This window comes from Anguilla anguilla, chromosome 11, assembly GCF_013347855.1.
Source record: "Anguilla anguilla isolate fAngAng1 chromosome 11, fAngAng1.pri, whole genome shotgun sequence".
NCBI classification, from domain to species: Eukaryota; Metazoa; Chordata; class Actinopteri; order Anguilliformes; family Anguillidae; genus Anguilla; species Anguilla anguilla.
Genome location: NC_049211.1, coordinates 6,776,401 through 6,803,900, shown reverse-complemented (window position 1 = coordinate 6,803,900; position 27,500 = coordinate 6,776,401). Strand labels below are relative to the sequence as shown.

Here is a 27,500-nt window from a genome sequence, read left to right as displayed (position 1 = left end):
GTAGGATGAAAGTACAGTCCTTTCACTTATAGCCGTTAAATTTTGAACTTTTAATGAGGTGGTTTTACGTGCCCAACTTGTATTAAATATCTGACAGGATAATTCAGGGAAAGGATTTGCTGCACATTTGCCTCTGTTCTCAGTGAATGCAGGATCTGTGGAGGGCATTTGTTCTCTGTACTCAGCCTGGGTGTTTGTGTTCGGTAAAACCGTAGCGCTTTCTGCCAGTCTTCAGGGCAGCTATGCTTTCATATGGGACGTCGCTGAAAATGTGATTATTTTTCTTTCCATCGATCGACGTTTAACCGCCAGTACAGTGTGAAATAGTTTCAGCTCCATGTATCACGGGCCAAAATCCAAATCAATCCTGATTTTGACACAAACCACTGAGAAAAGTTGGAATGCTGCTGCAGGTATATTTTTAATATGAAAATGAGCACCCATGTTTTCTTTTGACAGATTTATTTATTTATTTGTTAATCTTTATAGAGGGAGGGTTGAGTTGAGCACACATGCTCTTTTGCAGCAGTGCCCTGTGAATCCCCCCCCCACCCCCACCCCCCCCCCCCCCCCAGCAGCCTAACCTGCGTGTCTTTAAGACGGGACTGTATGTGTTGCTGGAACTGAGATTGCCTTCGTTCCGCTCAGCAGCTACGGTAAATCGATGACTCATCTCGCGGGAATGATGATGATGATGATGTCACGCCAGCTGCCGTTTTGTCTTTGACCTCCGTTTCATGCCATCCCTGTTTATTAAAGAAGATGATCTCTGAACCCCAAACACACAGGGGGGAACCTGTGGACCGTGCTCTCATTCCCTGGGGGGGTGTGTGTCTCTGCGTTCTGTCCTGCAGGGGGAGCTGATCACGTTCTACTACTACTGGAAGAAGACGCCGGAAGCCGCGGGCTCCCGGGCCCACCGCCGGCACCGACGGCAGCCCGTCTTCCGCCGGATCAAGACCCGCACCGCCTCCACGCCCGTCAACACCCCGTCCCGCCCCCCTTCCAGTGAGTTCCGTAAGTACCCCCTGCACCTCCCCGCTGCGGCAGCGTAGCCTTCTGTGTGCAAACACCGAATAAGCCACTTAGCTTTTTACTGAAGGGCATTGGACCCTGAAGCAGATCATGTGCTGTGGAGGACCCGAGATTATGCTGGTTTTTTTGTGTTGTAAAGCACCTTTGAGACTGTATAAAATAAATTTAGTGTTATTATTATTATTGTTTTCATTCCGTCCAATCGCTGCACCTGCCGATTTCGCTCATTAGTTCTGGTTGAAGGTGTGTTAATTAGTGAGGTCAGCTGATTGGCTGGAATGAAAGCCTGCTTACTCTCGGCCTTCCATGGCGCACGATTGGTCACCGCTGCCTTAAAGTGTCAGAGAATGGCATGTCTGTAGGTGCTGCAGATAGCACAGATAGTGCCGGATTATTTGAATCATGAAGTTTTTCCTGTCTGTCGGAGCATTCCCATCATGCTCGGCACTCGTTGCCACAGCGACGGCTGTCCGCAGTGTCGCTAAAGGCTTGTCAGGCAGTGTTCAGGAGTGGGAAACGATGTTAGGGAACCAGACGGAACCTAAACACTGGAGGGCCGCCTGAGGGTGTGGTTTGATTTCAGAACACCGGCTGGTTGTTAATTCTGTTGGGCTAGTGGCACACCTGTGTGTGAGAGGGTGGAGGCGCTACATAGCTGGTGCAGTCTCATGGGAATGATGATGTCACATACAGTACAGGCGTCTGTGGGCGGTGGAGTCATAACCAAACAGATGTAGACTGATAGTGATGTCACACGCGTGTGTCTGTGGGAGGTAAGGTCATAACCTCACAGATGTAGACTGATAGTGATGTCACATACGTGTGTCTGTGGGAGGTAAGGTCATAACCTCACACATGTAGACTGATAGTGATGTCACATACATGTCTCTGAGGGGGGGTGGGGTCACAGCAGATGAGTGACACCTGTCTGTCTTGCAGTGGACCTCAGCTCGGCCAGTGAGGATGACTTCGACAGCGAAGACAGCGAGCAGGAACTGAAAGGCTACGCCTGCCGCCACTGCTTCTCCACCAGTAAGCCAAACAGCGCTGACCAATCAGCAACGGGGGGGCGGGGCTTCCTCACACTCACAACCCTGTCTTGTTGGTGACTAACGACCCGCCCAGCTTGACGTTATTTATTTGTCTAGCTGGCAGCGCGCACCTCAGGGGAAGAAGAAGAAGAAGAAAAAAAAAGACGCCTCTTGCTAATTTGATCAAAGCAGCCAGTGACTAATTTGTTTGTGCCTCATTGAAACTGCAGACTTATTTTAGCACAGCTGGTGCTCTGCCATTTCCCATCTGTTGCTGTATGAGCACAGCAGACCTCCCCCGCTCCGTATTACACACAGCGGGCTGTCAGTCAGCGACAGGGAGGGGTGGGGGGGGGGGGGGGGGGGGGGGGCGGGCTGTGGGTACGAGGTGCGAAGCGCATATGTTTGCATGGAATTTTGATTTAGTTTTTTTTTTTAAAGAGAGAGAGAGCTGTGTAGGATACGTCAGGCGCTCTGTGTCCTGTGGGCTGTGAGCGGGCGGGCGAGCGGGCGGGCGAGCGGGCGGGCGGGCGGGCGGGCGGGCGAGTGAGTGAGCGAGCGCGCGGGGACGATGATTGAAATGCCTCCCCCCAGCTTCTAAGGACTGGCACCACGGGGGCCGGGAGAACATCCTGCTGTGCACCGACTGCCGGATCCACTTCAAGAAGTACGGAGAGCTGCCGCCCATCGACAAGCCCGTCGACCCCCCGCCGTTCATGTTCAAACCCGTCAAAGAGGAAGAGGATGGGCTCGGCGGGAAGCATAGCATGAGGACCCGCCGCAACAGAGGCTCGGTACGCCGCGCGACTGACCGCACCTTCACCCCGACCTTTACCTCCCAAACACTCACCCTCTACCCCCAAACACTCACCCTCTACCCCCAAACACTCACCCTCTACCCCCAAACACTCACCCTTTACCACCCAAACACTCACCCTCTACCCCCCAAACATTCACCCTCTACCCCCAAACACTCACCCTTTACCACCCAAACACTCACCCTCTACCCCCCAAACATTCACCCTCTACCTCCCAAACACTCACCCTATACCCCCCAAACACTCACCCTCTACCACCCAAACATTCACCCTCTACCGTCCAAACACTCACCCTCTACCGTCCAAACACTCACCCTCTACCCCCCAAACATTCACCCTCTACCCCCCAAACATTCACCCTCTACCTCCCAAACACTCAGCCTTTACCCCCAAAACACTCAGCCTTTACCCCCCAAACACTCACCCTCTACTCCCCAAACACTCACCCTCTACCCCCCAAACACTCACCCTCTCCCCCAGTTACTTTACCCCCCAAACACTCACCCTCACCCGCAGTCACTCTACCCCCCTCCCACTCAACCTCTCTCCCAGTCACTGTATATATCCTTACGTTTACGTTTATACAGCACTTTTCCGAATGCTCAAAGTGTTTTACAGTGAAGGGGAACTCACCTCACCTCACCACCAATGTGTAGCGCCCACTCTACCACCCATACACTCACCCTGTCTCCCAGTCGCTGTGCTGCACGCCCCACCTCTCTCCCCCTCTGTGCCCCACTCTAATACTGTAAACAGGGTTTATAGTCTGAGTGCAGGGTAGGCCGGTGGTGCCTCTTTCCATAAAGCCGCAGCAGGTGGTGCCTCTGCCTCTGGCTCTGGCTCTGCACAGGGGTGTGATAACGTCCCTATTTATAGTGCGAGCTGAGCGGGTGACTCGCTGTGGTCCTGCTAATTCTGAGTAAAAGTGAATGAGGGGGGTTCACTGGACGCTAACTTAGCCACACTTTCAGTGAACCTTATCTGTTCCTCCTGTTTCTGAGTAAAGGTGCTGCTGTCCTATCTTTCTCCCCCTTTAATGTAACTTTATTTTCCCTCCTTTTTTTTTTTTTTTTTTTTTTTTTTTTTTGCGGCTCAGATGTCTACCCTCCGAAGCGGACGGAAGAAGCAGACGGCCAGCCCGGACGGCCGCGCCTCTCCCACCAATGAGGAGCTGCGTTCCAGCGGCCGCGCCTCCCCCAGCGCCGCCAGCACCTCCAGCACCGACAGCAAGACCGAGTCGCTCAAGAGGCCCAGCAAGGTACCCAACATCGTTGTGCTTATTTTCCCTAACCGCATTTTAGCAAGGTACCGAACATTGTTGTGCTCAGTGTCCCTAATTGCGTTTTAGCACGGTACCCAACATTGCTGTGGTCAGTGTCCCTAACCGCGTCTTAGCAAGGTACCCAACATCGCAGTGCTCAGTGTCCCTAACCACGTTTTAGCAAGGTACCGAACATCGCAGTGCTCAGTGTCCCTAACCGTGTTTTAGCAAGGTACTGAGAATCACTGTGCTCACAAAAAGCCCCTTCCCCCTACTTTACTTGCAGGTTTCTGTTTTAATAGGAAGTTAGCATCTCGTACTTGCTGGGTTGTCTTGGGTTTGAGAAGGTGTCTTTGGAAGCTTTTTAACTGCCCTGTTTTATTCACAGAAGATTAAAGAGGAGGCGGCTTCGCCCATGAAGACCGCCAAGCGGCAGCGAGAGAAGGGCGCCTCGGACACGGAGGAGCTGGAGAGAGGAGCCACCGCCAAGAAGTCCAAGACTCAGGTGAGACCCCCCCCCCCCCCACGTCAACCTGCCACAAATTACTGTAGCCCATTTAATTTGGAGTCCCATGGTGTTTTTTTAGGGCTAGGTTAAATGAATGCTTTGCGTGAGGTGTTGATCAGGTGTTGTTATTGTGTTGTTATTAAACGTGTTACACGTGCACCAAATGCATCACATGGGTTTTCTCCAGTTATTTAATGACTTGTCAGCAGAATGAATGAGGCTTTGAGCTGCCTGAGTGCAGCTCAGATTGGTCGGTGGCCTGTTCGAGAGCAAGGCATCATGGTCTCGCTCGCGTCCCGCAGGAGCTGAACCGGCCGGACTCCCCCTCGGAGTGCGAGGGCGAGGGCGAGGGCGAGAGCTCGGACGGCCGCAGCGTCAACGACGAGGGCAGCAGCGACCCCAAAGACATCGACCAGGACAACCGCAGCTCCTCCCCCAGCATCCCCAGTCCCCGCGGCAACGAGAGCGACTCGGACAGCTCCGCCCAGCAGCAGGTCCTCCAGGCGCAGCACCCGCCCGTCATCCAGGCCCCCGCCGGCCCCGCCCCCCAGGCCTCGGCCGGCCCCGCCCCTGCCCCGCCCGCGCCCGGAGCCCCCTCCCTGGCTCCTCAGACGGCCCCGCCCGTCGGGCCGGGCTCCGCGCCCCCCCAGGGGCCCCCGCAGGCCTCCCCGCTCTCCCTCATCCAGCAGGGGGCGCCGCTGCACCCGCAGAGGCTCCCCTCGCCGCACTCGCCCCTCCAGGCTCCGCCCCCCTCTCAGGCCGGCCCCCAGCCGCTCCAGCCGCCCCTCCCCGGCCAGCTGCCGCCCCTCCCCCACCCGCTGCAGGCTGGCCACGCCCACCTGCCGCACCCTCATTCGCTACCTCCGCAGCCCTTCCCCCTGGTGCCTCAGCCTCCACTGCTCCCCCAGGCCCAGCTGCAGCCCCACACGCCCCCCTCCCAAATGCTGGGCCCCGCCCAGCCCCCCAGGGAGCAGCCTCTGCCCCCCGCCCCCATGTCCATGCCCCACATCAAGCCGCCGCCCACCACGCCCATCCCGCACATGCCCAACCCTGCGTCCCACAAGCACCCCCCACACCTCTCTGCCCCGCCCTTCCCCCAGATGCCCTCCAACCTGCCCCCGCCGCCCGCCTTAAAGCCCCTCAGCTCCCTCTCCACGCACCACCCGCCCTCCGCCCACCCGCCCCCCCTGCAGCTAATGCCCCAGGGGCAGCAGCTACAGCCCCCGCCCGCCCAGCCCCCCGTGCTCACCCAATCACAGAGCCTCCCTGCCACCGGGAGCCACCTGCCCCCCTCAGCGCCCCCCCTGCCCCCCTCCACACACCCCGTCCCCTCACAGCCCCCCTTCCCCCCGCACCCCCACCCCTTCATCCCCGGCGGGCCGCCCATCCTGCCTCCGGCGTCCGCCCCCTCTTCGTCCTCCTCCTCCTCCTCCTCGTCCTCCGCCTCCATGTCCAGCCTGCAGTGCCCGCCCTCCTCCTCTTCCTCCTCCTCCTCCTCCTCCATCTCCATGCCCTTGCCCGCCTCCGTGGGTGGGCCCTGCCCCGCCCCCTCGGCCGTCCCGCCCGTCCAGATCAAGGAGGAGCCGCTGGACGAGTCGGAGGAGCCCGAGAGCCCCCCTCCCCCGCAGAGGAGCCCGTCCCCCGAGCCCACCGTCGTCAACACGCCCAGCCACGCCAGCCAATCAGCACGGTACGCCCCGGCGCCGCCCACACCGCACGCTTCCTGCTCGCGTCCCCCCCCCCCCTCCGGCTGCCGTGTTCAGCTGGGTCCGTCCGTCAGTCGGATCGCCCCGTTCCTCTGCAGTCCGTTCTTCGTCGTGTTTTTTAACGTTGGGGGAAAGAGGGAGATTTTTGCAGGCTGTTCTCCCCCTGGCGGCCTTGGGCTTCGCTGCTGTCAGCGCGCCGCGGAGGGGGGGGGGGGGGTGATGGATGCTGCCGGCGGGAGGTTCTGTTTGCGGAAGCTGAGGAATGTTCCGGATTCATCTCCTCGCCCGCCCGTCCGGGCGTGAGCAGGCCGAACGGCTCCATAAATAAAGCCCCAGTCACTCTGCGGCTTGATGGTGTTACCAGAGTCAGTGTCATACATCTCTGAATCACCAGCGCTAGAGCTGCTGGATTTAAAAGCTTGGGTGAACAGAGGGGGGGGGGGGAAATGTCATTTTCGTGATGTTATTTGCAGCCAGTCAAACTGCTGACCTTTTTTTGTGTGCGTGTGTGTGTCTGTGTGTGTGTGTGTGTGTGAGAGAGAGGGAGAGAGAACTCAAATTACCTTCTGTTGATGAATCATCAGCTCAGCAGTGCTGTACTGAATAATGCACTTCATTACTCTCATTACTGCTCTACTTCAGTTCGGCGTCTGGTACAATACCAATGTTTTCATAGCTGTCTGATGGTCGTATGGATGTTATTGGAGGTTGTTCATGTGTCAAATATCTCAGCATATCAAATTTTACAGGATGTTGAATCCAGTTTATAAATTAAGTTATTTTGGCTAATTATCATTTGGCTATGAGACGTCTGAAGTCATTAATTCTCTGTTGAAAGTGATCAGAGGTAATGAATAACAGACGCTCAGTCGGTTTAGATGCACAGGTTAGTTAGCTGTGCTGTTCAGCAGATCAGTCGAGGATCTTCCAGGAAATCAGTGTGGCTGCGTCCTTTTACATTTCTTTTTAAATAAGTACTACACCATTAAATACAGGGCGTGTGAAAACCATAATTATCTTATATGTGGTTATTATTCTCAGATAAATGTCTAGGTGTGCATGATATGATTGATTGATTGATTGATATGTTTATGATAAGCTTTAGCAGAGTTGTTATTAAAGCTAATCATATTTAAGTTCATGTCCATTTGAGTTTTTGCATGAGTGTGATGAGTGATGCGTTTCCATGGTAATCGGGCTCATTGTGATGACTGTTCCGCAGCTTCTACAAGCACCTGGACCGCGGCTACAACACGTGCGCCAGGACGGACTTCTACTTCACCCCGCTGGCCTCCTCCAAGCTGGCCAAGAAGCGGGAGGAGGCCCTGGAGAAGGCCAAGAGGGAGGCCGAGCAGAAGGCGCGGGAGGAGAAGGAGAAAGAGAAGGAGAAGGAGAAGGAGCGAGAGAGGGAGCGGGAGCGAGAGAGGGAGGCTGAGCGAGCTGCTGTACGTATCATCACACTTTTTATTCCTTCTTTAAAACGTGGCTGCTGTGTTATTGTGTGTGTGCGTTTATTCACCCTTCCTTAACCCTAATATCCCCCCTCCGCTCTTCGCCCTATCAGAAAGCGCCCGGCTCGTCTCACGATGGCCGATTGGGCGACCCCCAGATGGCGGGCCCCGCCCACATGCGGCCGTCCTTCGAGCCGCCGCCCACCACCATCGCGGCGGTGCCCCCCTACATCGGGCCGGACACGCCCGCCCTGCGCACCCTCAGCGAGTACGCCCGCCCCCACGTCATGTCCCCGACCAATCGGAACCACCCGTTCTTCGTGTCGCTGAACCCGGCCGACCCGCTGCTGGCCTATCACATGCCGGGGCTGTACAGCGCCGACCCGGGCATGCGCGAGCTGCGGGAGCGCGAGCTGCGGGAGCGCGAGATCCGCGAGCGGGAGCTGCGCGAGAGGATGAAGCCCGGGTTCGAGGTCAAGCCGCCCGAGCTGGAGGGCCTGCACCCGGGCGCCAACCCCATGGAGCACTTCGCCCGGCACGGCGCCCTCACGCTGCCCCACATGGCGGGGCACCACCCCTTCGCCGCCTTCCACCCGGGCCTCAACCCGCTGGAGCGGGAGCGGCTGGCGCTGGCCGGCCCCCAGCTCCGCCCCGACATGACCTACCCCGAGCGGCTGGCCGCCGAGCGCCTCCACGCCGAGAGGATGGCGTCCGTCGCCAACGACCCCATCGCCCGGCTGCAGATGTTCAACGTGACGCCGCACCACCACCAGCACTCCCACATACACTCGCACCTCCACCTGCACCAGCAGGACCCGCTGCACCAAGGTGAGGGAGCCCCTCTGACCGGCGCGTGACATCACAGACAGGAACCGCACCCTCAGTCAGTGTAGCTAAAAATAACATGTTTGATATTGTATTGATATTGTAGTTTATTTAACCCTCTGTTTTTTGGAATGTTTTTATTCTTCAGAATTCTAAGTCAGTGTTCTAGAACTCTGCTGCATTCATTTACCAGTAATGATTGACATCAGCAATAGAATGTTCAGTTAAGAACATTCTAATCACATATTTATGATCTTTAAGCTTGAAGGGTTAAAATGCTTAGAATCTGTCAAAACCTGATAAACCATAAAATGTTAAGTAAAGTTAAATAGAGCGTAACTTTCTGCATGAAAATATCTGTAGCTCTGCAAATGTGTTCTGCACTGTTGTTTGTTCTGCATGATTGACTGTGTAAATGTTTGACTCCCTTATTCTACAACCCAAACTGACCTCCAGAAGGCGGTGGTGAATGTCTTGTGTGTCCCCCAGGTTCTGGGGGCCACCCGCTGGTTGACCCACTGGCGGCTGGACCCCACCTGGCCCGGTTTCCCTACCCGCCTGGCGCCATCCCAAACCCGCTGCTGGGACAGCCCCCCCACGAGCACGAGATGCTGCGGCACCCTGTGTTCGGTGAGCGAGCTCAGCCTCAGACCCGTCCCGAAGCTCAGCTCCATGCTTCTCTCTCACTGCCCCAGCGGTGCATACACATCCTCATTTAACCCTTTGAAGAGTGGGATTTGTGGAATGTGTTTTTTTTTAAATTCTAAGTCAGTGTTCTAGAACTCCGTTGCTTTCAGTTACCAGTAGTGATTGTGACGTCAGCATTAGAATGTTCAGTTAAGAACATTCTGATCACGTGTTCTTACACCTCAGAAGGTTAAAAACAGTGTGTTGTGGTTGCTGTAGCTTTGGCTGTGTGGAGAGTTCAGTTGATAAATGGCAGAAGCGGTGCGGTGTGTCGCGGCTGAAACGGTGTGTTGTTGGTGTTCCAGGAACCCCGTACCCGCGGGACCTCCCCGGGGCGCTCCCGCCCCCCATGTCGGCGGCGCACCAGCTGCAGGCCATGCACGCGCAGTCGGCCGAGCTGCAGCGGCTCGCCATGGAGCAGCAGTGGCTGCACGGCCACCACCACATGCACGGGGGCCCGCTGCCCGGGCAGGAGGACTACTACAGGTCTGCACCGCCGCCACTCTCCAGCAGGGGGCGATAGAGAGCACATCACTGCACAGCTTCTCACTCATCAGAAATACACTAAAGATGGTCCCAGTGTAGTTCCATTCCAGGGCTTCATTTTAGGTTTAAATGTGTCTGCTTGTGCTTGTGTTATCTGAGGCTTGGTCTGCTGTAACTCGGCGGCATAGCAAATGAGGGTCTGCTCCTTCAGTGCATCTCCCGAGATTTAAATAAAGGTCGAATGAATCACTCATATCGCCCTCTGAGGATATATTGCACTTATCACTTATGAATGCCTTTAGGAGTGTCTAATGTCTGAAGTTTTTTCTCCCATTATAGCCAGTGCAGCGAGCTGATGAGGGGTGCTATCTGTTTTTGCAGCCGCCTGAAGAAGGAGGGTGACAAACAGCTTTAGCCCTGTGGCCCCTGTGCGGAGCCCCAGGATATGGCATGGCCACACACAGGAAGCTGTTACAGGACTGTCTGGCAGAGGAACTGTGTCTCTGGAACAAATCAGAGAGGGAAAAAAAAAAAAACGGCAGGAGAAGATGATCTGAAGATTTTTATTTTTTTCCGGCTTTTTATTTCCTGTTTCTGGACGTGTTTATTTTTTAAAGAAATTGACTTTATTTGATATATATATATCTATATATATATATAGCCCTCAAGTAGCGACAACGTCCTCCAGACTGATTGTGACTTCCCTGCATGTGAAATTCACTGAGAAACTTCCCTGGCGTTTTCAGCGTAGGTGCTAGAATACAAGACACTTTGTCACTGTGCTTAAAGGAGAGAGAGAGAAAAAAAAGACAAAAGAACGGTTGGGCCATTATTTGAGAAATCTTTTAAAGTGCTATCTTAAATTCAACAGTTATTTTAATACATTGTAGGAAGTTTTCATAATTTTAAAGAGCTACAGCATGGCATTTTTTGAGTCTGTACTGTAAATATATATATATAAATATAATTATAATTATTAGGTGTGGATTCCTAACCAAGGTTGTTAGACCTCCGATATTATTGTTCTGAAGCATTATCCCTTTGTTTCTGAGGGGAGCACGATGGCATTACTCTGAACTGAAAATGGATTCTGGGATAGCCGCAGCCCGTGAACGTGGTTGCCGGGAGACAGGTATAGGACGGTGTATCCGCCCCCAAACCGAGGACCCCTCCCGTCGTCGTCGTCCTCCTCCTAAGGCCGAACACAGTGCAGTCCTCCAGGCCCTGGACCCTCAGCCTTTTCCCTGTGTGGTTAACTGAAAAAAAAAAAGAAAAAGAATTTGGGTTTGTGTTTTGTAACGCTTGAGGAAGAGTGGGTCTGTCATGTGGTTACTATGGGTTACACACCAGGGCCCCTGACCCCACAGTCCAGAGAGATTAAATTGCACTGAAAGACCACAGACACAGTATTTAATAGCATATCATTGGCTTTACAAAAGGAATGCACTTTTTCAACATTTGGTCACTTCTCAAATATTGCCCTGTACCAAAGTGATAAAAAGTATTTTTGAAAAAGGCTTTACCGGCATATTTATTTGAGTAAATAAGTGTAAGTATATAACAGAGAAAATGCACAGGATTAGTTCATTATTGGTACAAACTAACTAAAAACTACTTTCATTTTTATCTTTTTTTTTTGCCATTTAAAAGAATGGCAGTTCTCACAGCAGTTTGTCCGTTTCGTCACGATGGTATTACCTTTAAAAAGCTGAACTTTGTGTAGCTGGACACCACTGTTAAAGTCGCTGTAGAACTAGGTGCTAACGAGCGAGCCGTGCCGATGCTCCCCTCGATAACCTGCTCGTACTGTGTCACGACCACTTCCTGTCTTTTTGTTTTTATTAATCTTTTTTTATTGCGAAAGAGCGTTTGTCGCTTTCGTCTCCTCAACGGAATGACGCGTCGCGGTTCCGTGTTCACTGTGACGTCAGCGGCGGAGGGGGTGAGCTGGAAACGCTCGGAGCGGGCAAGTGAGCACGTTTGCGCGAGGCGAAAGGCAAACAGGAAGTGGTCACCGGAGGACCTCTCTGCATTCCGTGACCTCTCTGTACCGTTACGTGGTGCACACGGTCATTCCCGGCTCTCTTTCTGTCTCTTATTCCTCGTGTCCACTTTACTGCCTCTGTCTGCAGCAGGGGTTTCGTATTCGCCATCTCAGACTGTTACTAGATGTGGGGATCACTGTCATAATGGTTTCTGTGTCAGACTATGTACGGTAGTTTTATAGTCCATGGACATTTCCCCTCCTGTTTCATTTTGCGTTCCTGTATTCTTTTTTTTGTTTGTTTTTTTTTTTTTGTATTTTAATAACTGTTATATACTATTACAGTATAAATGATACAGAATCACTACAGTGGGGGAGGGAGGGAGGGAGGGGAAGGGGGGGGGCACAAAAAAAGCAAAGCAAAAAGCGGATATTTTCTTGGTCTGTGTGACATTTGACTAGCTGGGTCATTAGGAAGGAGTGTGTGAAATTCAGACCCATCCTTCCTGAAATTAATGATCCGAAAATCAGGAGTTACATACTTAAATACTCTAAATTTGAACCCGCCATCTACCTGCCTGTGTCTGGTACCATGTATTAGAAACATTTCTGTTACTTTCTTCCCCCTCGTCTCAAACCTTTGATGTTAAGTGTTGTCAATGGTTTAGCTTCTTGTTTTAAAGCAGCAATAGCAGAATGTAAATTCTGACTGCTAAAATTTATATATATACTGGTATCTTGAAGCTTATTGTATATATTAGTAGTTTGCCATGGGATGACACAAATGTAAACAAAAAGTAGAAATAATTCAGAAAAGTTGTGAGTCCTGTGTTTTCTCCATTTGAGTATTTTGTAATTTTTTTGAAAAATTTGTGGAATTAAAATAAACTAAGTTACGCCACATTACGTTTTGATTGTGCGGTTTAAATTTCGAGTCTGATTGTGTGCTTTATTATTTTATAGCAGTCTGTGAAAAGCGGTGGTTTTGGAGTCGGAATCGGTTCACTGGACTCCATGAATCTGACACACTGTCATGTAATGGGTTTATGAACGAACATTTCCACGCTGCCAAGCTTCAAGAAAACCTGTTCAAAGAAAAGCCATTATTCTGTGTTCTCCGTGTGACCTCATCTGAAAGTCTAATTAAGTCTTAAGGTCTAGCTATCTGAATACATTTTTAAGGATTTCAGAATTTCGACTCACAGAGAAGATATTTTAAAAATTATTAATTTTGTTCCCTGAACGCACAGGCAGAAATAGTCTTTACCCAATCTGTCTTCGAATGCAGACGCGCCTTTTCTTGGATTCAATAATTAATTTTGGAATTCATCTTTCCCCTATATTAGGCTACCACTCCTTAGCACTTATCTTATGTAGCTAATTGCGTCAGCATTGTTATTGCATGCTTTGTGATTTTAGTAACAGTACATAGAACTCCATGGTTTATTTTATGTTTTAGGTTTGTATTACGTTTTTGTTTCTAAAAACTTGATTTAAAAATGGCACTCAATTTCCCAAGTACATTCTTTCTTTGACATACCGGAAATGCTGTTCAGCTGGACTTGTACTTACCCTCATCATTCGGCCAATCGAATATTGTTGGAGCGGAAGTCCTGCCTTTGATCGACAGGGTCTCAACAAAACAGGTTGCGATGATCGTCAAACCACAGAGGTTTTGTGGAATATCTCGTTTCTGAACCAAGTGATCGTTTTTATGGTTTACCATTATTTTGAGAACCTAAGCGGAAGAAACTGATTCTGTTGCATTCTTTAGGTTCTGGTCTAGACGCATTTGGTAAGTGTCTTTTAATTGATGTTCACTTGAGAAACGAAGTATTAAGCTAGATGGGTAGGCCTAGTACATATATACAAGCGCCACTATCCAAGTTTCGTAAAGCTAGTGGATGATGTTGATGTATTATCGTTATTTTAATATGTTGCATTCAAACAATGTTTTAAAATTGAATACGTTTTCGTTATTCCTCCTTTCAACGTAATTCCAAGTTTGCTGAATCGGAGTGCCGTAGCCAATTTGCAATCCAGATGTAGTATCGATTACTACTCCAGATCCATAGTTGATTCCGGTTCAGAGGCATGGTGACCACGCCACCTCGTGGTCATGAGAAAAAGCACACACCTTTAATTGAAAATCATCAATCATTAATCAATATGAAGAAACCAATGGAGCATCCTATAGAGAAACTGATATTTAAACTGTCCTGACGTGAAATGTAACCATTAAAATTATTGGAATAGGAATGTATAACATATTTTGAACTTCAACCCAGAGAAAATCAGTTGCTTTTATTTTTTTTTTATTACTTTAAGTAATAGTGAACCGTGCTTTGAAGATCTTAATTCCCCTTTTTAAGGAGTGGTGATGAGCCAACAAGAGCTTTTATTGTATGTAGAAGATGCCAAGATTTGGATTTCAGAAGTCTTCAGGCAGGACATTGGACTCCCATTACCCAGTGTGGTAGGACTGATGCTGAAATAGGAATTGAATGGGTGTAAATCTGTAACTACTGTTACGTGGTATCAAAGGGAAGTTTTAAGATTTGATCCAAGATCCGACCAGGGTTAAGAGCAGCGAGCTCAATTTGCCCTTTCATTATTCATAAAATAATTTAGAGACATTGAGCTCCAGGAGTGCAGTAACCCAGAGCCGGATCAAAATGTGAAAAAGAGGTGCTGGGGCGGTCTTGCGTTGTGTCGAATGTAGGTATGTGTTTTTTAGTACTTAATTTTAGAAATATGAAATCCGTGAGGAGCTTGAATAAGAGCATGGCGGGTGAAAATGGAGGAGGACTGACTCCTATACGACGCAGGTTCCAGTGAGGAATCAGTGAGGAATCTATGAGTTATGCGACATTCAGTTCCTTCCCTTACCGTTATCTAAACCGCGTGGACATTGACAGACGGGAGCTCAACCCTGAAACGGTTCGGCAGAGCCGGAGATTACAGTTCGTAGCTGTCCTCCACTTCACCTTCCGCCCGGAAGACCGTGTAGTCAGGCTGGGGCCACCGCGACGTCTGCGGAAAGGTGCTGTCGTGCCTGGAGAAAGCGTCGCACCGTGTGATTGTGTGTTATTGTAAGGTGACGCTGGCCGACAGGCGGAAGGGAGCCCATTATTCCCGTCCCGCTGTCAGAGCAACGGGGGCTGTGTGCTGGCGGTTGCTCACCAGCCCCCCCTCTGGCCACCCAACCAACCCCCCCCCCCCCCCCCCCCCCCCGCGCCGCTCGCCGTACTGCGCTGTCACTTCGCAGAAAGCCTTTTTTGTTCCAGGCAGTGGTATGTGCCTTTGGGCTCTGTGTGAATACCATATGAGCCAGTCCTACGCTCACTCTGTTCCTGCTTCTCACACTGGAGGCACTGCTTTAGCTTTTCGCCTTGTTACTGCCTCTGTCCCACTGCTGCATGGACTCTCCGGTCATGGTCCCAACATGTTTCCAAATTCAAGCTCAGCCTAGGATTATTTCAGTTCATTAATGTACATTTTAAAATATTAGTTTGCTCCAGGTTCTGCTTTGTTTCTAGCAGTGCACATTTTGGTGGGTCCTTTAATGGGCCCTCCATCTTGGGGCTATAGAGAGCTATAGGTGTGCTTCTGTTTGTTTGTACCTTAATATCAGCACCTACTTCAGATCATAGAAAGGTCCTCTTCATTGATGAATCGCATGTTGTGAGGCAGTGGTTAATTCTGTATTTGGAAGGAGGGTGATAGGTAGAACAAGGTTTCTCTCTAGCTGAAGGGCAGTGGCAGGCTCTTTAGCCTGGCAGTTTGTCACTGAAGTAGAGCAGGGAGGTGGTAGGTGGGAGGAGGCTGGTCCTGCTGCTGGCCCTATTTTCTCTTTTCTGCCTCTTCTCTTCTGTTATCCCTGTTGCGTTTGGAGGCTTTGAAGGGCTCTGCTTCACGTGTCTGAAAGGTTCAGTTACTGCGCATTTGATCTTCACTCCTAATGACACTTATCACAGAGAAACGAGCAGGGATGTTTTCATGAGGGATCTAACCCCCCCCCCCCCCCACCACCACCAAACGCCACCCCTCTCATGCAGTAATGACTTCCTTTCTTAGACTTCAGGCCCCAAACCCTGCTAACTGATAACTCTGGTGACATCTCTGCCACTGATGTGCTATTCAGAAGAGGGTACCTGGAAGGTCGCTTGTGTGCACGAGCGGATTGCCTGTTAGTGTTAAAGTTACAGCACATAGTGGAAACTGGTCCACTTACAGTATATGACAAAAATGTTATAGATTCTGCTGAGTTACCCCAGTTGCTTTCGGCCAATTTGGAGAAAATGTGACAACGGTATATTCTCTGCTGTAGCTGCATATTGTCAAATATGTAAAACGCCATCGAGGCTGCAGGTCTGTGCCGTGCTCTCAAGATGGCTGACAGTTATTCAGCTGCAGAGGTGGTAGTTTGAGTAAAAGTATGGCACACTGTGAGGTTACTCAAATTGCTTGGCTCCCCTAGTCCTCACTGGTCCTGTCAGACGCATGCAATGAGTAAGGCGGTTCATTTAGGCTGGTTTTTTGACTACCCTAAGAACACCGAAGTGCATTGCTATATAAGTAATGATATCAACATACTGTTGTCCTTCCTTTTGTAATAGTATGGTTTATGTATTTTATATAGAAATGATTAGGCTACATGAGCATGGAGCCATAGTGTAACACACGTGTGTACACATGTGCGTGCGTGTGCGTAAGCGCTTGTCTTTTGTGTTTGTGCGTGTGTATGTGTACGTGTACTGCAGACAGTCCCAGGGAGTGCTGTTTGTTAAGCCAGTGTTAGTATGTATATCCACTGCAGCCTAAGAGCTTCTCAGCAGCATGCTTTAGCTCCTGGTTACATTTGCACTGCAAGAACAGGGACATTATATACAGAACACCATCAAATGTGTTGCTTACCGTAGTCATAATAATATTAACTATAATACACAAGCTACCATGTAATATTACTCCAGCAATATTACTATTGCATCAGCATCCAGACATTAGCAGTGAACAAATATCTAAATATCTCAAAATACAAAATCTCAGGTGACCACTTTAGAATTTTTAGATGTAAACAATGAACAGCAGAATTAATGTTTGTTTTTTAAAATAACATTTGTGTTAAAATGGTGGAGGTTTCTTGTGCATGAGAGGGGCTGTTCTGGCTTGTAGGAGTAATTATAATCTCCTGTTATATAAAACGTCGGTGAGATTTAACTTGATTCTTGTTCACCCTGGATAACCTCGCTTAAAATCTTCTGAGCACCACAGTTTGAGGGCCAACTATCCTTTTAGGTTTGTGTGAGGATGTGTGTGTGTGTGTGTGTGAGAAAGATCTTATTTCCACCCCACAGAGAGTAACGACCTCCATCCATCCCGGTTTCTGTCTGTCTGAGTGTAATTGGAGCCAGAGGTGTGTTTTTTTATTTGGGGGAGGGGGGGGGGGGGCTTTGTAACAGTGAAGGAGAAGAAAGGAGAATAAACAGAAAGGAAAAGGCCTTTCCTCTCGAGCTGCACTGTCTCCATGAGGGCAGACTCTGTGATTGGCTGTTGTATCTGATGTCACAGGTAGCTGGAGTGGGGACAGGTGTGCCCCAGCCTGCAGGCGCGGGGCGCGGGGACGCAGGTGAATCGGGGTCCCCGCGGGGGGTGGTGTTCCCCGCTTGAGGGGGAGGCAGAGAGGTGGCGATGTGCGCAGTGTTGGGGCGCACTGACCTCACCTACGCTGGCGCCCCATGATGACAATTTCCCCCAACGCGTACGGATCGCTCCCCTCGACCTCACTGTCCCTCAGGCCACCGCAGCCCGATCGGTCTTCCTGATCCGGAATGGCGGATCCGGTCTCATACAGACACATACAGACTGTGAGAATGAGCCTTGAGCCGGGGGGGGGGGGGGGGGGGTTCAAACACATAATGCCTGCAGCCTCTTTAATATCCTGTTAGGAAACAAAAATACAGACCACACAGTTTTTTTAAAATTTATTTTAGAGTGTGACTCATCTTACAAGGAAAACAGAATCTATTGTTTTGGGTGATAAATAAACGAAAGTAGCCCGCTGTTCTGCAGGGTTTTGTTTTGTTTCTAAAAATAAGGGAACGTCCGGTACCTTGTGAGGAACACCGCTGAGTCTGAGCAGCACTGCGTCACAAATTCACCAGAAAGGAGGAGCAAACCGATTTTTAATGTGAGTTGTGTTATCGGGGTTGTAATTCAGCCGTAGTTTTAATGTGAGTTGTTATCGGGGTTGTAATTCAGCCGTAGTTTTAATGAGAGTTGTGTTATCGGGGTTGTAATTCAGCGGTAGTTTTAATGTGAGTTGTGTTATCGGGGTTGTAATTCAGCCGTAGTTTTAATGTGAGTTGTTATCGGGGTTGTAATTCAGCCGTAGTTTTAATGAGAGTTGTGTTATCGGGGTTGTAATTCAGCGGTAGTTTTAATGTGAGTTGTGTTATCGGGGTTGTAATTCAGCCGTAGTTTTAATGTGAGTTGTGTTATCAGGGTTGTAATTCAGCCGTAGGTTTAATGTGAGCTGTGTTATTGGGATTGTAATTCAGCGGTACTTTTAATGAGAGTTGTGTTATCGGGGTTGTAATTCAGCCGTAGTTTTAATGTGAGTTGTGTTATCAGGGTTTTAATTCAGCCGTAGGTTTAATGTGAGTTGTGTTATCGGGGTTGTAATTCAGCCGTAGGTTTAATGTGAGCTGTGTTATCGGGGTTGTAATTCAGCCGTAGTTTTAATGTGTGTTGTGTTATCGGGGTTGTAATTCAGCCGTAGTTTTAATGTGAGTTGTGTTATCGGGGTTGTAACTCAGCCGTAGTTTTAGTGCTTAATTCCGCCAGCGCGGCGCTGCAGTTTCGAGCCCCTCGTGACGCGAGTAAAACTCCATTAGCGGGAGTTTTAGTGGAGGGACAGGCGGGCTCATTGTCTGAGTGCTCTCGGTGACAGTTGCAGTTTAAATGCTCCTGGCAGCTGCTGTAGAAGGGAGAAAAACACACGCACACGCACACACACGCGCACACACACACACACACACACACACACACATTCCTGCGCCTCTCCGGGCAGAACAAACTGTTCCAAACCGCACGTGTTCCTTCCAGCCTAAGCTGTTTAAAGTAAGCCCTCCGTCGAAAGGAACAAGCTGCTGCTTAAAGCCTCCTAAACCTAAAAACGCACAAACATATCCCGTACTTTTAAATATTTACCCAAATATTCTGCTATCTGAATGCTAAATCTGTACTTTCGTGGTTTTTGAAGTTATAATTGCAGCACCCTGTTAAATCTCACAAAATATTCGGGGTCTTTTTTTTTGCCTGAAAAAAAATAGCATTACTTTCAGTGTACTTTTGCTGCAGCGCATAGCATGTAGCATAAGCAGTTATTCCTCTCTCCACAGCAGTCAGTGAGACCCGAGGTGCAGCCCAGAAAGAGCTGCGCTGTGCTGAAACAGCAGGATTATTTTCTCTGGAAGGGTTCTCTCTTGGCCGCGGTGCCCGATTCAGTTGTTTAAAAACACAAAACGTTTGTCCAGTCTTGCGGTGCCGCTGGTCTGATCCAGCTGCTCCAGGTCTTGAAGACTGAAGACCCCGGAGCAGTTCAGCAGTTAATTTAGGTTCTTAATAACCCCAGTGGACATTTAAATTAGACACTGGTGTGTAATTATAATCATTTTAAACAGGCTGAGGGGGGGAGAGGGGGTTGAAGTATATGTCACACTGCTGGGCTGGAACAAAAGCTTTTTTTTATGGGCTAGCTCACACACAGAAATAATCAATGCTGCATTTTTATATGGTGCTCTTTGCACCACAGTAGTGACCGCAGAGAAGGTGTTGAACTTTTGAAGAGGAAGAGGTCACACGAAAGAGGGCGAGAGGTCGGCTGTGTGGAGCGGATGCTGAACTGTGTGTTGTGCAGCTCCCCTGCGTGCGTCAGTGTGTTATCAGATCTCCTGCTTTATTCTGGAGCCTTACCGCAGCAGGAGGTCGTGGGCTTCCTCCCCCAGGCCCCGGGGCCTTGGAGCCCTGCTGCCATACCGCCTGTGAGCACCAGGTCTGGTGCCCATGGGCTGAGGGATGCTCCTCTCCTCTCTCCTTTCCTCTCCCCTCTTCTCTCCTCTCCTTTCCTGCCCGCTCCTCTCCCCTCTCCTCTCCTCTCCTCTCCTCTCCTACAGGCACTGGGTTAAAATACTGTCAGTACTATTATTGAACAATATAAACATTAAGCCTGATCAGTGCAGTGCAGTGCAGTGTAATGGGAGAGTGAGATTTCTGAAAATAAAAACTATTAATAGGCAGTAACAAACCCCACAGCACACAGGGTGACTAAAGCCACACATCTGTACTGCTGTCTGTTCACATTCAGTGTACCGAGGAATAACCCCACTGCTCACAAAGCCCACGCCCCACCCTAGCACTGCCCGGAGGGAGACTCCACTGCTGTCCTTACAGCTGAAAGAGCGGTCGGGATGCACACGAGCTGAGCTCAGTAATGGGTCCCATTTCCAGCCCGTCTCCTGACCCCCCCCCCCCCCCCCCGTGCTCTGGGGATGGCCTTACGTTTCCGCCTGGTTCAGCAGAGCCTCCCGCAGAATCGGCCTGCGTTTCACACGAGTGCTCTACGGCACTCTGCGTGACCCGAACCGTTAGCCAAACTGTTAGCCACCCCGTTAGCCAGACCGTTAGCCAAACTGTTAGCCGCAACATTAGCCAGACCGTTAGCCGAACCGTTAGCCGCACCGTTTGGTCGCACCGTTAGCCGCACCGTTTGGTCGCACCGTTAGCTGCACCATTTGGTCGCACCGTTAGCCGGGCCGTTAGCTGAACTGTTAGCCGCACCGTTAGCCGAACCATTAGCCGCACTGTTAGCCAAACTGCTAGCCAAACCGTTAGCTGCTACGCTGTACAGACCACGCAGGGCAACAGGAGCGCCTCACAAACAGCCTCGCTCTCCCTCCTCCCCCTGAATAGTGATGTCCCAGGCTGGCTGATCTGATTAGGTTTTGGAGGGCTGGCGCGGGTGCGAGCGTGGCGCTGGGGGGTTGGATCGGGGGCTTTATAATGAGCCTGGGCCAGCCCTGTAAAACCCGCTCCTCACGCGTCTCCTCGGCACGGTTAATGAGGCCTGGGCTCGCTCCAGCCGCTCCAGCCGCCCCTCAGGCCACCCCGGCTCTCTGGAAAACCTGGACTGGAATCGGCCTCTGCTCTGGGGAATGCACCCACCCCCCTCTCTCTCTTTCTCTCTCCACTGCTTCAGCCACGAGTAACCTGCCTGATTTATTTCTTTATTTCTCTTTATTCCCCTTCCCGTGTTGCCACCCATTTTAAATTCAGAAAGTATATATTTTTAAAACCTAGATGGGGAGAGTGGGAATACATACAGTATTATATCTGTCAAATAACATACAGAGACATGCACAGACATGTTCTGGAAAAAATTTTAATAACATGAGGTATTTAAGCAACATAGATAGGGTGATTATACTTTTTTCCAGAACTACGGACCAAATGTACAGTCTAAGTGGACAGTTTAGTATTCTTACAGGTGTCCTACTTTATTTTTTCCACACACAATTCTTCCATTAGATGCAAAATGTGTAGCAAAGAGTCTGACTTCAGTGTCAAGATGTATGGATTGACACATGGTTGGGTTTTAAAGACAGTAGCTCTTATGCCCTGTACCATATTACATCTCATAATTGTGGTCTGTGTAAGGTATCTGTGTGTCCAGGAGAGGGCAGCATAGTCATAGAAACGAATAAGTGGACCTGCCAGTTGATCTGACTCTGGCATCCTGTGAGTTTTTCCCAATTTCTGTTTGTTTGTTGAATATTTGTTACACGTTTCTGAACTCCTGGAACACTTTCCTTTGCACATGCAGTTATATATTGTCAACTTTATCAAGCCTGGTCCTTATAGTTTCATTTTAATGTGAAATGAACAGTTTCCGTGGTTTCAACAGTCAAACATTCTGAGAGTGCATGTCCTCAGGCCTCAGATGTTCACAGTTTGGGTTGTCATGGCAATTCTTTATACGGGTTCACATTTAAACTTTTCTCCCCAACCGTGAAAATCACAGATACCGTTGTGCTGGAGTACTTTAATGTAATTATTTAACAACTTTTTTCTTTTTTGAATCTTCCATTTCCGGTTTGGAAAAATCATGGTTGTTGGGCGTCCCATTGCCACCGCCAGCCTTTTAAATTTGGGAAAATCCGAAACGCTCATACGACAGTCACACAGAGGACTACCTGTGCTGCCCAGCTCATTTTTAAAATTAGTTATTTTTCATGGTGAGGCTCAATGTTGTAAACCAAACGAGTGTATTAACAGGTTCAGTGACCTGGGGATGCCCTGTCCCTTCTGATAGAGTCTGTGTCCATTGCAGCCGTGAGTGAGATGAATCAGGGCCGTGGCCTCGTGGTGGTCTAGTGTCCCGTCCTGCTGCTCAATCGTTTATCACGTTGGTTTGTCCCGCCAAAATTTGGATGGCGTTTGTCCCTGTAATCCGTCCAGGCGTGGAAACGGATTCCATCTGAGGACATTTATCAGGGAACTTCGATCCTTCCTTTTGTCTTTCTCCCTCCTTGATTATGTCGGTCACGATGAGGCCGCTGTTCTCTGTGGCCTTTTCTGCATTGTCGATATTTATCTCATTTGTTGTTTTTATAAAATGTGAAATTGCTGTGGGGAAATTTTAGAAATAAGGGGTTAACCAAGGACGGTCGCTATTTCAAGTCATCCACACAGAACAGGACCAGCCAGCAAAAGCCCCAGTAAAATAGTCTGTCTCATTATAAATTAAGCACACCGTACAGTAAGGGTCAGTCAGGTGTATCTCTGAGAACATGAGTTATCTCTGTGGCACTGAGGTGAGAGGAATAGAGAGGAGAAGGAGAGGTGTGTGTTTGTGTATATGTGTGTTTGTCTGTGTTTTATTGCGCATGTGTGCATGCGTGTGTGTATATGTGTTTTATTGTGTATGTGTGTGTGTTTTATTGCGTGTGTGTCTGTGCATTTTATTGTGTGTGTTGTGTGTGCACGTGTGTGTTTTATTGTGTGTGTGTGTGATTTATTGTGCGTATTGTGTGTGTGTGTGTGTGTGCGTGTGTGTGTGTTTTATTGTGTGTGTGTGATTTATTGTGCGTATTGTGTGTGTGTGTGTATGTGCGCGTGGGTGCGTGTGTGTTTTATTGTGTATGTGTATGTGTGTGCATCTGCGTGGGTGCGGGTGTGTGCTTGTGTGTTTTATTGTGTGTGTGCGCGCGCGCGTGCATGTGCGTGTGTGTGCGTGCATGTATGTGTGCGCGTGTGCGTGTGTGTTATTGTGTGCGTGTGTGTGTATGTGTGTGAGTGTGTGTGTGTGTTGTGTGTGTGTGTGTGTGCGCGTGTGTGTGCGTGTGTGTTTTATTGTGCATGTGTACCTGTGTGTGGCAGTAGGGAGTGATGGGGGAACAGGTGCAGGGCAGTGATTGGGTCTCTCAGACGGATCTCCTTCCCTTTTTTCCCGGCCGTTTGTTTTTTCCCGGCGCTGCCCGTGCGGACGTTGCCGTGGCAGCCTCCGGATAGGCTGGCCGCCGGAGCGTGCCGGACGCCGTTATCCGGATATCCATCTGTGCCATCGATTTTCTGCAGTTTCATCATCCCCCGCTCCCTGCTCCTCACGCGGCGATAAGGGAGGCGCTGGGGACGGTATCTCCTCAGCAGGGAGTTCAGAGATGTCTGGGGGGGGCGGGGGGGGGGGAGTTGGCGCATTCGGGTTCTTGAAATGCGGGGGCAATCTTCTCTACCCTAAGGGAACCACCCCTCCCTCCCTCCCTCCCTCCTCCTCTTACGCTCACAGGCATCCACGGCGCATAGACTTCCTGCTGCTTCCTCCTCCTACCGCTCCTCTTCCTCCCACGCTCGCCCGCCTGCCCTCTCGCTCGCTCGCCCGCCTCTCCTCTCGGGGGATCGCCAGGCCGCTGCCGGCTCTTCTGTGATTGGCGGGTTCGTCTGAGCGGGGGGTAATTAGCACGGTCGGAGCATTAATGCGTCTTTGCTCCACCTGGCCTCTAGAGGGCAGTGTGAGCACGGGGGCGCTGCCCCCAGGGGTCCGGCGAGCTGTCGTTATCTCCTCCTCAGCAGACCCCCCTAAAGGCACCGCCCCCCTCCAGGCTTGGCTCCAATTTCAGTTTTTTTTTTTTTTTTTGTCAGTCAATCAATTTCTGTTGGTACCATGCCAGGATTTGGTTTAAGGACATTTAAAAAAAAGTATGTTCACATTCCTACAGTAAAATGTTTAGTGTTAAATGTACTCTTACAGAGTAAAAATATGTACTGTGTTTGAGCTGAATCGACACTGAACATTTTACTGCCCAGTGCTGAACTTGTGCCTTGGTATTTTTCAGAGTTGTCCGCAGCGTCCCTGCACATAACTGCCAAAAAAAACTAGCAGTTGGTGTGATGTCACCCTCAGGCCCAGCCACAAGAGGTCAGAGGTCAGTGGGAGGGGACTGTGTGGGGGCCAGGGCTGGGCGTGGTGCTGGCGGTTTCACTGTTTCAGGTCAACATGACAGTTATGGTCCTGGGGGGCTTTTTTACCCTCGTAACACGTCACCCACCCTTCACTGGTGATGCAGGCTGTGGAGAAGACATGGAACTCTGTGGTTCGTTTGGAATGAGCTCACTAATGGGATTCTTTGAGACCAGCCTGGACAGAACAGTAGATTTGGGTACCAGTTGTACCTATTTGGGGTTGATTTTGGTACCTGTTAGTTCAGACAAGCTTTGGTGTGGCCAGGGTGTTCTAGAGGAATGGGGGAGTCTTTTTTTCTTTGTTAATTCAGTGAAATTCCATTTTATTTGCGTAGCACATTATTAAATAGACTCTCGCAGTCTGCCAGTAACGTCGTCGTCGATGGCGAATGCGTCGGGCGGCTTTGGCGGGAGCCGGGCGAGCGGCGCTCCTTAATTGAAGATAACCTCGTTAGCGGCTTTCAGAGGGCCGATGAGGAGCTTATCCGTCGCGGTACGGCGGGACATCGAAGCCGTCGCTGGGGAAACGGCCCGGCCTGGCCCGGCCTGGCTCGATCTGCTTCGCTCCGAGCGAGAAGCCCGTTCGCGGGAAAGTGGCGGATTTGCGACGGAAAAAGCCCGGAATTCCCGAGCGGTCTCGACTCCAGGAGCGCGGAACCCCAGGGAGTTAAAGCGTGTCTGTTAACCCCTTCCTGCCTGGGTGACTCTCTCGGCGCAGTGTGAGTTCAGGAAAGGCAGCTGTGAACGCACTGTACCCTGCGCTGGTCTGACGCAGCTTCTGTACTGGGGAACGCTCTGCGTCAGTGTGAGTGTTTTATTGTTTTGAGAAAGGAGAGGCGTTCCTCAAATAAAAACCGTCCGTCCGCCTATTTAAATGTATTGATTGGTGAATCTCAGCCGGGTGGTTTTCATTGGCTGCCTGTGTGCTGTGTTGAGTCGGCTGCAGGAATGGCAAAGACTGTCTTTAAGGTGTGAGATCACAAACTCGTGATCAGAATCATTGCTCAACGTTCTACTGGTGATGTCACAATCACTACTGGTAACTGAAAGCAGTGTTATGGAACACTGACTTGGAATTTTGGATGAAAAAAAAAAACATTCCAAAAATGATTCTCTCCAAAGGGTTAATCCACAACAGAATCATTCCTTGGCTTTCACTCCGTCTACTGAGTGTAGTTTGGAGGGCTTTCACTCAGTCTACTGAGTGTAGTTTGGAGGTGTATAATTTTGAGGTGTGCAGTGTGGAGGTGTGTATTGCTAGTGTTTAGTGGGGGGTGTGCAGTGCTGGTGTGCAGTGGACTCCCTGGCCGCACATCCCCTCCCTTTTCCCAGCTCTCTGGAGGACGCTGGACGGCACAGTGCAGTCTCAGCTCCACACGCACTTCCTCTTTACTGAAGCAGGTGTGTTCTGTGCAGGGTGTAGGTCTGCTTCATCTCAAACCGATCTTCTAAAAAAAGGACCATGCCTCTTTTTTTTTTATTCTTCCTTTTTTGGAAGCACAGACAACATCAGCAGAAGTAAAAGTTCTCTGTTTCTGCACCATCGAGCTAAAACCAGCTTCTCAAAGGCACGTTCACGTTACTGATAACAGTTTTAACACTTCATGTCGGTACCTTGTGGCAGAGAACTCCCAGATGAAAGCTGCTGAACAGCCCTGTGGTACTGATGCACTTTGATGTGAGTGCTTGGCAGTTTGCTTGCCTGTACGGTCGTGCTTCACAGATTCGTAATTCACTAGTAGCAGAAGTCTTTGTTTAGTGTTTATTAGAAAAGTGATTCATTTCTCAGAAGGCTGATGTCTTACTGCACTCTCAGGGCATACATGGAAATACGTTCCTTTCCTCATTCCAAGATTTTCTGCCTCCTCAGAAGGGGGGCGGAGGGGAGGGGAGGGGGGGTGGAACAGCCTTCTAGGGTCTGGCTGGTGCGATGAGGCTACCCCAGTACCCAGACACCAGGGAAACATTGCATTTTAATATAAATTATATACATTGAAAGCTTCTTTACTCCAACGTGGTCCAGGTAGCTTTCCAGTGCTTACTGGTGGGCTAAAACTAAAACCTGCCCCCTCACCGGCCCTGTTCAGATGAGAGTGGACTCCCCTCACCTAGTATATACACCTTGATTTGCTTAATTAATTCGCCTTGATTAATAGACTGTAATAGGAAACTGTACAGTACTGGGGAGAAAAGCGATTGGTTGCTTGCTGCTGAATTTATTCCCTCGTTGTGTGCGTACTGGCGGGTCTGGCGGCTCCGCTGCTTCCTGGAAAGGAAGCTGACATTTAGCGTCGTCTGCTAATAGCCTAATATCGCCATGGAAACTAAGTGCCTTTGTCAATAGGCTGAGTGGGCGTGGCTTGAAGATTGACAGGTCCGTGCGTGTGATGAACGGGGGGGCCTCTGGGCTGTGAACGGAAAACTGAGTTGACGTGTTTTGGAGCGAGGAACATCCAGTGCCCGAGCGCTCGGATTGAGGGGGGGAACGGGTGTACCCCTCCCGGCGGCCATTTTGAGCCTTTCTTTATTGTCCTCTCTGGAGCCTGTTGTCCTCTTCTGCCCGAAATGCAGTTACTGCTCAGCATTACACTGCACTGGCGTGTCTGTGAACACAAAACACACACGCGTCGTTTCATTCTCAGCCGTTTGCCCCGGTGCAGTTAGCCCTGTGCAGGAGCAATAAGCCCTTATTACCCCCCCCCCCCCCCCCCCTTACAGAGTGGTGGTAATAGTGTTTGATAGCGCCCCATAAGTAGGTTCAGTTCACTTCTTTAATGCGCTGCGAGAATTTACATGTGTAGCGAGCGGCCGTGTGTGTGTGTGTGCGTGCGTGCGTGCGCGCGCGTGCGCGTGTGTGTGTGTCTGGATGAGCCCCTTTTTAATGCTCTGTTACATGGCTGTTTACAGCTGTGATTTTATCGCCATCTGCTGTGTGTGTGTGTGTGTGTGTGTGTGTGTGTAGATCATTTTGCGCGATCACGTGAGATGTGTGCAATCTTGAGCAATCTCGTCTTTGTCTTTTTTGTCTTTTTGCCGTTGCCCTGGACTTACCCTCTGCTCTGGGAGTTATTTCAGCCCGTACCCATTGCTATTCACGGTGGATTTTTTTCTCTTTTTTTTTTACGACTGTTCTGCCCTTTTAAATTCATTAAATCTATATTTTTATAGCGTCTGACTCTTGATTGCCTG

At 50.1% G+C, this 27,500-nt stretch overlaps 2 protein-coding genes across 14 annotated transcripts in view; both read left to right on the top strand.

The window, feature by feature from the left end:
• The window catches only part of LOC118207290 (arginine-glutamic acid dipeptide repeats protein-like), a 183,462-nt gene extending 170,764 nt beyond the window's left edge, over positions 1-12,698 (top strand). For 4 of the 13 annotated variants that reach the window (XM_035380702.1, XM_035380700.1, XM_035380701.1 and 1 more), the window contains 11 exons: positions 855-1,017; positions 1,975-2,067; positions 2,661-2,860; positions 3,981-4,142; positions 4,534-4,650; positions 4,956-6,343; positions 7,582-7,804; positions 7,924-8,638; positions 9,095-9,265; positions 9,628-9,808; positions 10,148-12,698. In XM_035380702.1, the coding sequence (XP_035236593.1) occupies positions 855-1,017; positions 1,975-2,067; positions 2,661-2,860; positions 3,981-4,142; positions 4,534-4,650; positions 4,956-6,343; positions 7,582-7,804; positions 7,924-8,638; positions 9,095-9,265; positions 9,628-9,808; positions 10,148-10,223 (3,489 nt within the window). In that variant the 3' untranslated portion in view covers positions 10,224-12,698. The remainder of the gene's footprint in view (positions 1-854; positions 1,018-1,974; positions 2,068-2,660; positions 2,861-3,980; positions 4,143-4,533; positions 4,651-4,955; positions 6,344-7,581; positions 7,805-7,923; positions 8,639-9,094; positions 9,266-9,627; positions 9,809-10,147) is intronic. The other 9 variants (XM_035380704.1, XM_035380709.1, XM_035380706.1 and 6 more) reach the window with 7 other exon arrangements.
• A 718-nt stretch (positions 12,699-13,416) lies between these two features.
• Positions 13,417-27,500, top strand: part of LOC118207962 — a 77,230-nt gene continuing 63,146 nt past the window's right edge. Inside the window, exons 1-2 of the mRNA XM_035382185.1 lie at positions 13,417-13,587; positions 14,165-14,268. Of these exons, the coding sequence (XP_035238076.1) occupies positions 14,207-14,268 (62 nt within the window). The 5' untranslated portion in view covers positions 13,417-13,587; positions 14,165-14,206. The remainder of the gene's footprint in view (positions 13,588-14,164; positions 14,269-27,500) is intronic.